Source organism: Electrona antarctica, assembly GCF_951216825.1.
Source record: "Electrona antarctica genome assembly, chromosome: 8".
NCBI lineage: Eukaryota > Metazoa > Chordata > Actinopteri > Myctophiformes > Myctophidae > Electrona > Electrona antarctica.
In genome coordinates, this window is record NC_136789.1 from 46,939,716 (window position 1) to 46,952,915 (window position 13,200).

Here is a 13,200-nt window from a genome sequence, read left to right on the forward strand (position 1 = left end):
TCTATTATTACGTAAACAAACACAAACTAAGTTGATTCAGACTACAGTATATAGAACATCACCAAACCCTGTTTTTTCCGGATCTTCAAATAGTAAAATCAAAAGGATGTCAAACCTAAAAAAAGTGGTCTTGTCCTGCCGACAGGTTGGGAATGGCTCTACTGTATTGTATTGTATTGTATTGTATTGTATTGCATTGTATTGTATTGTATTGTATTGTATTGTATTGTATTGTATTGTATTGTATTGTATTGTATTGTATTGTATTGTATTGTATTGTATTGTATTGTATTGTATTGTATTGTACAGGTTGAGAGGCTGCAGGGACTCTGTGAGGAGCAGGAAAGACAGCTGACTTCTCTGAGAGAGGAGCTGAGGACAACTAACTTGGGTTTGGAAGCCTTCATCATCTCCACTCAGCACTACTGCCTCAAGGTAATCTTAATTAGTTCTTGTCATTGGTGTCCGGCAGGGACGTGCAGAAAGTGTTAGAGAGGCAGGGGCTGACATCCCGTCACTTTTAGACAAAAATAGCAAATAGCAGATCTACAAGCTCTCAACGTGTCACGCTGCGACGCGTTGAGAGCTTGTAGATCAGCTATTGTCAGGGCGCAATCCAGCAATCTTTAGCTAGTGGAGATGCGGTGTACGACATGGATTTCTAAACAAATTTGTTCAACGCAAAATACTGTGTTCGCGTTCAGGAGACTTCGGAAACAAAGCAATTCCCCTGAATGCTGCCTTCCGGTATGGCATGGAACGGAGTGGCATTTGCATTTCTTTCACCATAGTAAATGCTGCATTCGTGGTCTGGAAAGTGCAGTTTTACAGACAGGTAAAAGGGCAGGGGCTGAAGCCCCCTTTGATGTCTATGTGTGCACGTCCCTGGTGTCGGGCAGAAACCTTGTACGCCTACGTATGTCCAAAGCTGTTACTTTGAAGTAAATGTGGGGGAAAGAACCTGTGTTCCAGTTGGTCCAATGTCAAATCTACAAGCTCACAACGTATCGCATCACAATGCGTCTACTTTTGTGTGACGCTGTAGGCAGGATGACGAAGTATTTATTTAAAGAATAACATAAAAAAGGTGAAACATGAAGATACAATGTCTCTGGCTCATGCTAGCAACGATTTGTTGTAATAATACTGCTATTATTCCCTTAGTACAGTGTGTTATTGGTGCACTCTAGCCAGCCTTTAACAAATTTGATTATAATAATCAAATTTGGAATATTATTCCCTCGAAGGGGACTGGAAATAGCTGACACATTAAGAACGTCGATTCAGTGTATGAATAGAATAATACACAAGGACTCTTCAGCACAATCACACACAAGGGCATACAAGATGTAGTTATACCCCCTTTAAGAAAGAAATCATTGTCCCATTATGATATAGTTTCATTAAAAGCACCTATTACAGCCAAGGCCATAAACCCCCAAATATATATGGTTTAAAAATATGTAAAGACATTCATCCACAATTTATTTTTTTTACCCTGAAAATACATTTCCATATTATATTTTGCATATATTTGGGGTAATATTTAAAATATGTTCTCCTGTGTGGTGTTTTATCATTTAAATGTGGACAAATAAACATTACAATGAATATAACATTATATATTATATAACATAACACTTGCAAATACACACAATGTTCTGTACATGCGTGGACACATTTTGCCCATGCACTCAGTCACGCACAGAAGCCAGGTGAGGTTCAAAGCATGGTCAATGAGCAGTTCTCCCACAAGGAAAATGTGTGCCACCATGTGATGGATGGATATAAACGATCTTGTCTTGAGGTTAGTTACTCACTCAGACAGGTCTGCAGGTGTGGCTTGGTATCAGGCATCAGCTTTAACTCCACTGTAGTCCTGGGCCCATACCATACTGTCATATGAAGTGGTTCATGATTCACACAGCAGAATATATGAACAAACAATAACTCAAGTCGGACTTACTGTACAGTGCATGCATGTGAGTTTCTTTTAAACTATTGTGCAAAGCAGTATCCAAGGTAATGCTGATTTAATATGATTATTTTTTTCTTATAGCGACCATACAGACTCATGTACGGTAGCTCCATGCATGTGTAATGGTGACCGAATGTTTGCTTTTGTAAAGCAAAACGTATGGAAACGCTGTTCTAATGGACACCCCTCCACAGCACTGAAGACAAGGCAACACTCTTCCAGTGCTCTGTTTATGTACTGTTGGTCTTCAGTGCTTCAATCAATGTTATATGATCTATTCTACTGCATGCATGTCATACACAGTTATATTGTGGAAGATTTGTACTGTGCTTTCATAGTGTATAGTGCCCTCTACTGTTGACATCCTTACATTGTTCTCTTTTGTCTCTACTACCCCTTTGAAAAAAATATATATCTTTGTTTTATATCCATTAGAAAAGGCGTTGTAACCATTATTGCCACCTATGAGAATAACTTGCATGCAGTGCATGCCATAATGTCCCAGACCATAATGTCCCAGATCATCTGTGGAGTGTCAGTGAGAATAAACAGGCTCCATCGTTTGAACAACAAGGTAGTCTTTTAAGTAGACTGATGGGAACATTGCCCAATTTCACGGATGATTAACGACTAAGTCACCAAATATACTTTTAATGATAGAAAGATGCCGGGAGCAGATGTAATTTACAGTTCATTAGCTATGCGTGCTAAAAATAAACATGCATCTCTTGCAGAACTCTGCTGACGGATAGTAACATATTTAGTTTTGCAGTTATTGAAGGAATATAAAATATCTAAATCAGCCACTTGTATTCGTATTAATGAGGAATTAAAATTCACTGTTATGCTCTGGCAACTTTGCATGCAAGTTAAATGTATTTTGCCTGACCATCCAATTAATCATGTATATCCCTACTTCAGAGTGAGATGTCAACTCAAGAGGAAAAAGTATTTTGAAGGGAAAGCACACTACTGTACATCAACACTTAGCGATGCAACTAATTAATGTTATGCAAAGCAGTTTGTTACTACATGTGTTGCTATGGTAGAAAACCTTGTGTGAACCGCCCCTGACTATGTGTCCATGATATGGTAAACTTGCTCATTAACCCACCTGTTTGATGCTTCATGGGTCATAATCACATCATGTATTTTGTAATTTTTCAGAATGAATACAGCGAAGAGCAGGAGAGGAGGTTGTCTGTGGAAATTCAGAGGATCAGAGATGAAGTGGGTGAGTCGACTCTAGATTGCTCTCTCGGCTCAAATTCGTACATACACCAAGTGTCACAATTATGTTAAGCGCTTACAACATTCTAAAACATGTAAAAGTGACACATTGTGAAAGTCGTGTCATGATCTGTAAAGAATGAAAAGCAGGAGCGCTTCCTCTGGAAACTGCCCTTGGTTAAGGCAGTGGGTGCTCAGCTTTGAAAATAACTTAACTCATAAACCAACTAAGTGGAAAAAGTGGCACTCCAAAATAAAAGATGCAAGGACTGGCTCAGATGCAATTTCTCATGTTTATTTGAGAAGTCACCAGACCTGGTACTTAAGACACGCATAATACTGGTGTCATGATCTGTGTCATGGTCTGCTCCTTGATTGCTTTCTCTATGTTTTGACTTTGTTCGTCAGCTTTGGACTTTTACTTGCGTGTTCTTGTTCCATGTTTAGCTTGCCTTTATTCTTGGTTTCTTGGTTGTTTACTTGATATGTATGTATTTTCTGCCTAGTTTCTGTAGTTTTATGTTCACATCTGCATCTTATAGCGGCAGCAGGACGGCGATTTTTATAAAACACTTTTTTTAATATATCTATTTTGTCCAAACATCCCGCAAATCGGTATACACATTATCGCTATAGGCATGTGATCAAGACAGATCTGTCTGATTTTTCATATTCCATCCTGATTGGCTTGGAAGTTTTCAGGAGTGGCCCGTTTTGAGCAAAATGCCTCAAATCATGAATGCAGCATCTGAATGCAGTGAAACATTGCTGGCCCACAATAAAGCTACCTGTGCCGCCAAATAGCACATTCTTATTATAGTTAGTTATCATCTCCACCTGTCCATGTGTATTTATACTGTATGCCCCTGTGTTTTCTGTTCTTTGTCCATTCATAAATGTAAGTCTCTGTGTTCAGTTTGCTCTTTGTGTATTCCTAGAACTTTATTCCACTCATTTCCTACATCTTAAACTCCTAGTATATTCTTGAACTTTAAACTCTTATCATTCCTTGTTGATTCCTCGTGTGAATCAGACGTGGAGGCATTAGACATTAGCATCATCGGCCAGTTTACATGGATGTCTGCTTCTCTGCAGAAACGCAGAGGATGAGTAGTGGAGGTTTTGGTGAATGCAGGATGACATTCTTGAAGTCACTCTGACGCAGTGCTGTGGAATCACAGGGCGTGGCAGAGCACAGAATGATTATTATTTAGTAACGTGTGTGTGTTTGCCTCAGCGTGTAATGCAGTCCGATGGGAGAGGCTCCAGAGGGAGAAGACGGCGTTGGAGGTGGCCTTTGAGCGAGAGCTGCAGGAGCTGCAGCTGCAGCAGGAGGCGGAGCTGGCAGCGGTGGAGGAGGGGCTTAGGAAGTGTCACTCAGCGGAGACGGAACACCTGCGGGCGGAGCATCGGTCCGAAGTGGAGGAGCTGAGAACTCAGCAACAGGAACAGGTTAGGGTTAGGTTGGAAAACTGACTATTTTTTTTTTTTTTTTTTTTTTTTTAATCTTTTTTTTGGGCTTTTGCCTTTTATTGATTGATTAACAGTAGCTTGACAGGAAAGGGTGAGAGAGATTGGGGGGGAGACACGCAGCAAAGGTCGTCGAGATCGGGACTCGAACCCGCAACACGCTGTCAGGCTAGGTGCCTGGACTGCTAGGCTGGCCCATGCCGGAAAACTGACTATTTCTATGATAAATACAATGTACAATGTAATCAAGGCATATAAGTCTCACTAGTCAGCGATCCACTTAAAAATGATTACTTTCCTCAGTAGACTATGGTGTGATTGTCCTCTTACTGCATTTACAGTGCAAATTAACGAGAATTAAAGAGAGGTGCAGGATGGAAAATGGAGTCTGACAGGAATAGAAATTGAGTTTTACATTGTGTGTGTGTGTGTGTGTGTGTGTGTGTGTGTGTGTGTGTGTGTGTGTGTGTGTGTGTGTGTGTGCGTGTGCGTGTGCGTGTGTGCGTGCGTGCGTGTGCGTGCGTCAGATGGAAGAGATGACAATCGGCCACCAGGCAGCCGTTCAGGAGCTGAGAGACATGCATAACATCACCATGGCAACGCTGCACGAGGAGCACGCTCGCACCATGAGAGGTACAGTAGGTGTGAGCTATAGGACAGGCCCTGTCTGAAGGACTCACTGCACTGATGCACCATGAAGGCTTTCAAATCACTCCACAGCGGCGTTTCTAAAATGTTTTAATTTCAGAGAACCCCCATAACTCTGAGCATATGCAAATGGAATCAAATGGACCGGTACGCTCAGGGCCACTTTAACCATTTGATCGCCAGCATCCCTATTCTAGGTGAAAGATTTGCCACAAATAGCCGGTCTAAAAGCTCACAACGCTCTATTTTTGGTGGACATTTTGTAGAGACGGAAAAAAGCACAAAGTACAAAGCAAGTACAGTTGCAACTTGCAACTCAGATCTGTTTTAGATTAGAACCCCCTCATTGAACGCTGAGGGTTCCTGGACCACACAGTACTTGCTGCACCGAAGTAGCCTGGAAACCAGACAAATCTGCCACAGGAAAAATAATTCCCTGGTGAGATTTATCTGGCACTCCTCAGTTTGAATTACATTTCCCTCACCCCAGAGTTGTGGGTGACCGATTAGAGCCCACTATTCAAATTGAGACTTTTTTGCTGTGATGTTGGAATCGTTTTGTAACCGCCACAGCGCCAGTTGGAAATAAATCTTCCACACTGAAGTTCCAAACTAATATCTACGCAGTGATATTAGTCTGGCCATGCCAGGCTAGCACTGATGACCTCCTTGTAAATGAAAGGTTAACAAAAACCAAAAAACAATACAAGTCAAACTCATGCCTATAGTGTGCACCTGAAAATACAGTCCCTCCAGATGCCCCAAAGCCTTCCTCTGCTTGTCCCTTCCTCTTCACTTCTCCCCCATAAAACCTGATTTATGCTCTGTCAAACTACGGTGTCGCATGCCAAAAATATATATACTCACAAGCTCACAACATGTGGATTCAACGCATTGTGCTTAAGGTGCATTAATGCATCTTTGAACCTCTAGACTCTGACCCCTAGCGGTGGTATGCAGGTTTCCCCTGCGACATTGGAAACAACATTTAAATGTTATTTGATAGTTGTCAATGGAAGTGACATCAGTTCTCTTCTCCATATCTTCACCTTGTCTGTAGACTTGAGGAAAGCTCATGAACAGCAGAAGATGATATTAGAAGAGGATTTTGAGAAGCTCAGGCTTGCTCTGCAGGTATAGTATGGCTGCAAGGAGAACTAAGCATTATGGTTCATTGAACATTGTTGATACTATTGATTGACTGAGTTGAGCTGATCTATATATTTGTGTGTGTGCGTGTCCACACAGGATCAAGTTGACACCCTGACGTTTCAGAACCAGAGTCTAAGGGACAAAGCCAAGCGATTCGAAGAGGCTCTGAGGAGAAGTACAGATGAACAGATTGTGGTGAGAAGACCTGTGTTGCATATCAACATATAGATTATCGCCTTGCCTACAGCTCGGGCTGATATTCCGACCCGTGGTTGACTATCCCCCAGTAATGGAGAGCGTTTGAGTAACGTCATAGCATCTGTGGTGACATGCTGGGCCCCTTCTGCAGCCAAGCGAGCTCACGGTAACACTTTAGCTTGGATTGATTGCGGTCAGCTAAGTGTTATCATCCTCTCTGTCCACTGTCCTCGACCTAGGGCAAATACAGACCCGGGTGTGTGATAAGTACTGTATGTGTGAGCAGCAATGTTACTGTCTAATCAATGGTGTAAACCTGAATACTAAACTGATTTTCTCATGTTCATATCGAGTTGTATACTGAGCACTGTACCGTGTGTGTGTGTGTGTGTGTGTGTGTGTGTGTGTGTGTGTGTGTGTGTGTGTGTGTGTGTGTGTGTGTGTGTGTGTGTGTGTGTGTGTGTGTGTGTGTGTGTGTGTGTGTGTGTGTGTGTGTGTGTGTGTGTGTGTGTGTGTGTGTGTGTCTGTCAGGATGCCTTGGCTCCATACCAACACATTGAGGAGGACCTGAGGAGTCTGAAGGAGGTTGTAGAGATGAAGAACCAGCAGATCCACCAGCAGGAGAAGAAGATCTCTGACCTGGAGAAAGTGGTACGCTCAATATGCTAGCACGCACACACACACACACACACACACACACACACACACACACACACACACACACACACACACACACACACACACACACACACACACACACACACACACACACACACACACACACACACACACACACACACACACACACACACAGCCTTTGTGTGTTTTAGTCAATTGAAGGTTGTGCTGCTGTGGTTGTATTTTGTTCTTGAGCAGGCTCAAAAGAACGTCTTCCTGGAGGAGAAGGTTCAGGTGTTACAGCAGCAGAATGAAGACCTGAAGGCCCGCATGGACATGAACCTGTCCCTGTCCAGGTAACGCCCATGTCTTTATAATACAACACTTCATGGACATGAACCTGACCCTGTCCAGGTAACACCCATCTTTATAATACAACACTTCATGGACATGAACCTGACCCTGTCCAGGTAACGCCCATCTTTAAAATACAACACTTCATGGACATGAACCTGACCCTGTCCAGGTAACGCCCATCTTCATAATACAACACTTAATGGACATGAACCTGACCCTGTCCAGGTAACACCCATCTTTATAATATAATACAACACTTCATGGACATGAACCTGACCCTGTCCAGGTAACACCCATCTTCATAATACAACACTTAATGGACATGAACCTGACCCTGTCCAGGTAACACCCATCTTCATAATACAACACTTCATGGACATGAAACTGACCCTGTCCAGGTAACACCCATCTTCATAATACAACACTTCATCAACAATCTAATTATTTGCAACCTCAAATAAATACTGGGAGAAAATTATGAATTTACTGATGGAGAAACATTCAGTAGATTGAATTGCTTTACTTGATTTAAATGCTTTGGTTCATGAACTGCTGTGCCAAGCTGCATGTTTGCTACAACGAACCGTTTGAGGTTTGAAAATACAAACTCTGACGTGTGCAACTGTGATGTCATAGTATAACTTACAGTTTGTCCTCCTTGTCACCTTATCAATCTCAATGTAGTATAATCTTCCAGTATGTAATGGTAATACAACCTTATAGACTAGTATGTGGTCGTACTATAACTTACAGTTTGACTTGCGTGTCATCGTAGTAGAAATGTACAGTTTGACCTCTGTGTTGTCATCTTATAACTAGGGGTGCACGATTATGAAATTATGACCGATATCCGATCTCCGATTATTTGCAGGGTCATATCTGCCGATACCGATTCTGACCAATTCCGATATTATGCAGAGGACCAGGATGGAAAAAAGCCTAGGCCCTAGGGGCATCTTGGCCCAAAGCCTGTTAATAAAGTCTATAGGCTACTCTTTTCCAAGTGTCTGTTTTCACAACTCGATAAAACCGATTAAAATAATCTGGATTATTTTGAGACCAATCCGATACTGATATGGCATTTTTATGGCCGATTATCCTGCCGATTATATCGTGCATCCCTACTTATAACCTTACAGCGAGTCCATAACAGTGTGTTATGGTACAGTATAAGTACAGTTAGTTCTCTGTGTCATCACATTATAACCGTACAGCATTGTGCTGTCATTGCTGATGTGCAGGCAGCTGTCGGAGGAGAATGCCAACCTGCAGGAGTGTGTGGGCAAGGAGAGCACGGAGAAGAAACGTCTGAGCCGTAACAACGAGGAGCTGCTGTGGCGACTGCAGACCAGCCCCCTCATGTCCCCCTGCTCCTCCCCCATCCATCGCTCCTTCTCCGCCTCCCCGGTTCCCTCGTCTCCTTTCCTCTCCTCCTCGCCTACAGCGACGTGCGACTCCCCGACCCACTGCTACGGCTGCCCCCAACAAGCCACGCCCCCCAATAACCACTACTCCTCGCCTTCCCACAGAGCTGCGATGGTTAATCAGAATATATCGCCGGGGCCAGCCACGCCTACTCACAGGGCAGCAAGCAATCACAATTACTCCCCAGGCCCGGCCACACCCACACACAGAGCTTCAGCCAATCACTGTCATGCAGCGGCTTGTCTCGGCCCCCTGCAAAGATAAGCTCCCCCCCCCCCCCCCTCTCTCTCGCTCTCTTTTGCTTTGCTTTTGTTTCTCTCTCTCTCTCTCATTTTCTCTTCTTCATTGACTTAAATCCCCATATTAATGTCTTGTCTCTCCCCTCCTCATAGCGGCATTGATGTGCTGTAGTAAGTTGTGATGGGAGATATAAGTGGATTTAAATGTCTGTAAACTACCCCAACCTCTACCCTGTGAGCTCCATTATGCTGGTGGGGATGACCTGCACAACTTGATACACCAGCATCTTGTACTGTGTATATTCAACCACAGGTAGTGTTGGATTGTAGTGGAAAAACTCCCCCTTGCATGGGCATGTCAACTCCCCCACAGACAGACAGACAGACAGACAGACAGACAGACAGACAGACACATCCTTGTCACCACTGTGTTTACATAATATACTGTAGTACAGTACACTCAGTCAGCTCAGTCACCGAAAACAAAACAACAAACCACATTAGTTCTCCTTGGGACAGTCAAGAACCTCAGTCGAGTTCCAGCGATGAACTACAATTCCAAGAACTGGAATCAGCTGTGTTTTGTTTTGTTCTCTAACTCAAAAATTAACTTCACCTTCCGAAAAATTCCCAAACCAAGCGCCTTATTACTCAAACCTGCCCTCTCACCAGCAGAGAATGGCCAACATTGTATACTGTAGGACACAAGAAGACTGACTACTCACTTACAGAATTTGGTTAGTTAAATCTCTAAATTTGTTTTGTCAATCTCTTATACAGTACAGGTATGTGTATAACCTTCCTTAGCTATACAATGATGGTTGTACTTAATGTGTTCAACAAAGCAAACCCAGGGCACTCATCTAGAAATATATATATATACCTGTATATATTTTTTCCTCTTTTAAGCCACTTACACCCCCTTTACACCTGGCATTAACATGTATCGTGGGAGAACGTATTGCAATCGCACAGCGCTTGCCTTGACTGCATACAAATAGGTTGTAAATGCACCCAAGATGCATTGAGGACTGATTTGCAGAACATTAGGGAATTCAAGATACTCAAGTCCGGAGTCATACCAAGAAGAGCATGTGAAGTAGTCAATGATGTAGGGTTGTGTGAGTGGCACATGGGATTGGGTTATGATTGGATCTCAATGTAGATACTGGAGACAATTATACAATTAAATGTAGAAACAGTCTTGTATCCAGTAGACACATGTTCATGTCCTGAGTAAAGGGGGCCAAAGACTGTGTTCAAACACAAGCACAGTAGATTTTGGTGTCACTAAACAGTTTCCAATTTAGTAATTATTTCTTTTTTGTTTTAGTTTTTCTTTTGTTTATTGATATACAGTAGGCTATAATTTATGTTTGCCAAAGAGTGGCTGCTTTTGAATAGATAACAATTACATGTATTTCTTTGGTAATATTATTTAAAATGATCGTCTGATGCAATTTAACATGAAATCTAAGAATGTTTGTTTTGTAAATGAGGCCCAGCTGGAACATTAGCCAAACAATATATTTGAAAGCACATTTGAGATCCTGGACATATATTTTCAGGAGAAATACTCGGTGTCACTGTCTACTCAAATATCAAAATGAGTGTCCAAAATAATACATTTGAGGTATTTTTTAAATATTTTTTGTTCTATGTGCTGTCAGGTCTTCCTTCACATTTTCTCTCCACTTCAACAGTCCACTCTTTTTGGACCCCTCAGGTCAACTTTCAAAAACGATGTCTGCCATTTTGTATTTACCTCAGAGGAAATGTGCAGTCTATTGTGTCTGTAGCTACACGACAACAGCAACAACAACTCAGATGCCAGGGAGCTCAAAGCCAAGGGGGTTCATGTACCGTACCTACCACAGGAATCGCTGTTGTAAATGTCGTTGTACTTTTGGTTTTATAACGTGATATTTGTATCTTATTTATCTGATATTTCTTTTCCTGCTACTAAGGCAAGCGTACTGTGAAAGTCTTCCGGTCTGAAATGTGTTAACTTCCTATTGCTGTGATTCTTCTCTTAATTAAGCTTAGAGTGTAGAAGGAAATGAATGACGTTAACCACTTGTAGGACAAAATAGCAAGATAGATCTACAAGCTCACAATGCATGTTGCATCATGATGCGTTGTGAGATTGTATTTGTAGAACTGCTATTTTAGTTAGTTTTGAACGTTTTTCTTTTACTCTGAAAGAAATCTTTAAAATGTTCACACATTTTGAAAGATTTGCCCAAAATAGGGACACCAGGGTTCATGTGGTTAAGGATAGAATTCCCTATAGCCCCATAGATGGGACAAGAGCGGATTCATATCCCCATAGATGGGACAAGAGCGGATTCATATTTACTACGTTGTTTGTGCAGAAGTATTATGAGAAGAATTGGATTGCATTAACAATATTTTGGAATTGTCCAAATAATCTTGCTAGAGTGTGGAATATGCCATTTGGAGAGAGAAAACTGAGGTATTCTTCCTTTTCCTTACTGTAGATATGAATAGATGGTCTCTAGGCAAGTGTCTAGATGAGGGATCTGTGACTATTAATAAGCTATACAAGTTGCAATTACAGGTACAGTAACCCTCCAAATTACCTCTTTGTAAAGTACAAAGTTAATGTAGCCTATTCCTTATTTGGTAACCTCTGTGATAAAGACTTGATCGTAAAATTTCAAAGAAGCATTGCTAATAGGCTTCTATTTATCTGATCAATATACTTTTATGTTTTTAATGCATTTGTTAATGTTACTCTGAATACTCAGTGTACAAAAAGCTTTTTAATCATTCAGGGAATTGTTTTCTAAATTTTGATTAGTCACACTTTTCATACGTTTATTTTGTATAGTTTGTCTACTGATACACAAGTATATAAAGTCTACCCTATTATATACAGTATTCCATTTATATTAATTAAGACAGACAGAAACTAACATTTGGTGCTCATAATATACTATAGAAACAGAACATCATACACTATACTATATCCTCCGGGTCCAAGTCATTCATCTGGAAGTGCTTTGGCAGTGTCAAAGTAGAACATCTACTACCCTAATCTCAATTGATGATTCTCATTTACTGTACGTATACTCACTTTAACAAGCTAAGCTCAAACTATTCATTGGTTCTTCATTGTCTGTATATAAATACAGTACATATATCGGTATATCGAATGTGAAAGTGTTTCTGGAATGAGGATGTGTAAATAGGGCAGCCCAGAATGAAAGAATGAGATGATGGAGACTTATTGTTCAGTCATGATTCAGATTGTTGAAACTTTTGCTAAGATCTTGCATGAGAGCATAAGCATAAGTTGCTGTAACTGTTCAGAGAAGGTCTTTTTTATTGATATGTAATTGCTATACCAGCATTTTTTTTAAGGTAGTGACTATTGTAGAATATTTACATGGATCTTTAAGGTACCCATTGTACACAGGGTTTTTGATGCTCGTAAACAAATGTTGAATGTCAAGTACACTAGAGGATTTGAGAAATGTATCTCATTTCTGTGATTTTCTACTGATTTTAAGAATGTCTTTTCTTATGATCCCTTCAACGGTAAGGAATTTACCAGTTAGAAAGTCACTGTGATTGAAAACAGTTCCATTTGGGGTCATTCGTTGAAGAAAAATGCTGTTCATTGTTGATGGTTACAAAAGGACAAAATTGAATTGTATATCAGAAAGCAACCCACAACAGTTTCAAATGTTATCATCCATCTTTGGGGGGAAGAAGCTACCTGAGTGATTCTCTTTATTTCCAAAATATGAAATATTACAACCTTCCTCTTTTGAAACTACTAAGCTCTATGTCGTATGACATAATGGTCTTAAAGCCAGCAATTACTTTGCCTTTGATGATCCCCAAGATGGTGGATAG

General features: G+C 41.1%; 1 protein-coding gene across 1 annotated transcript in view; it reads left to right on the forward strand.

The window, feature by feature from the left end:
• The window catches only part of mtus2a (microtubule associated tumor suppressor candidate 2a), a gene marked incomplete at both ends in the record, with an annotated part of 66,891 nt that extends 57,551 nt beyond the window's left edge, over positions 1-9,340 (forward strand). The window contains 9 exons of the mRNA XM_079509071.1: positions 310-435; positions 3,146-3,212; positions 4,446-4,660; positions 5,206-5,311; positions 6,387-6,460; positions 6,575-6,673; positions 7,208-7,327; positions 7,553-7,650; positions 8,893-9,340. Of these exons, the coding sequence (XP_079365197.1) occupies positions 310-435; positions 3,146-3,212; positions 4,446-4,660; positions 5,206-5,311; positions 6,387-6,460; positions 6,575-6,673; positions 7,208-7,327; positions 7,553-7,650; positions 8,893-9,340 (1,353 nt within the window). The remainder of the gene's footprint in view (positions 1-309; positions 436-3,145; positions 3,213-4,445; positions 4,661-5,205; positions 5,312-6,386; positions 6,461-6,574; positions 6,674-7,207; positions 7,328-7,552; positions 7,651-8,892) is intronic.
• Between the last annotated feature and the right edge of the window lie 3,860 nt (positions 9,341-13,200).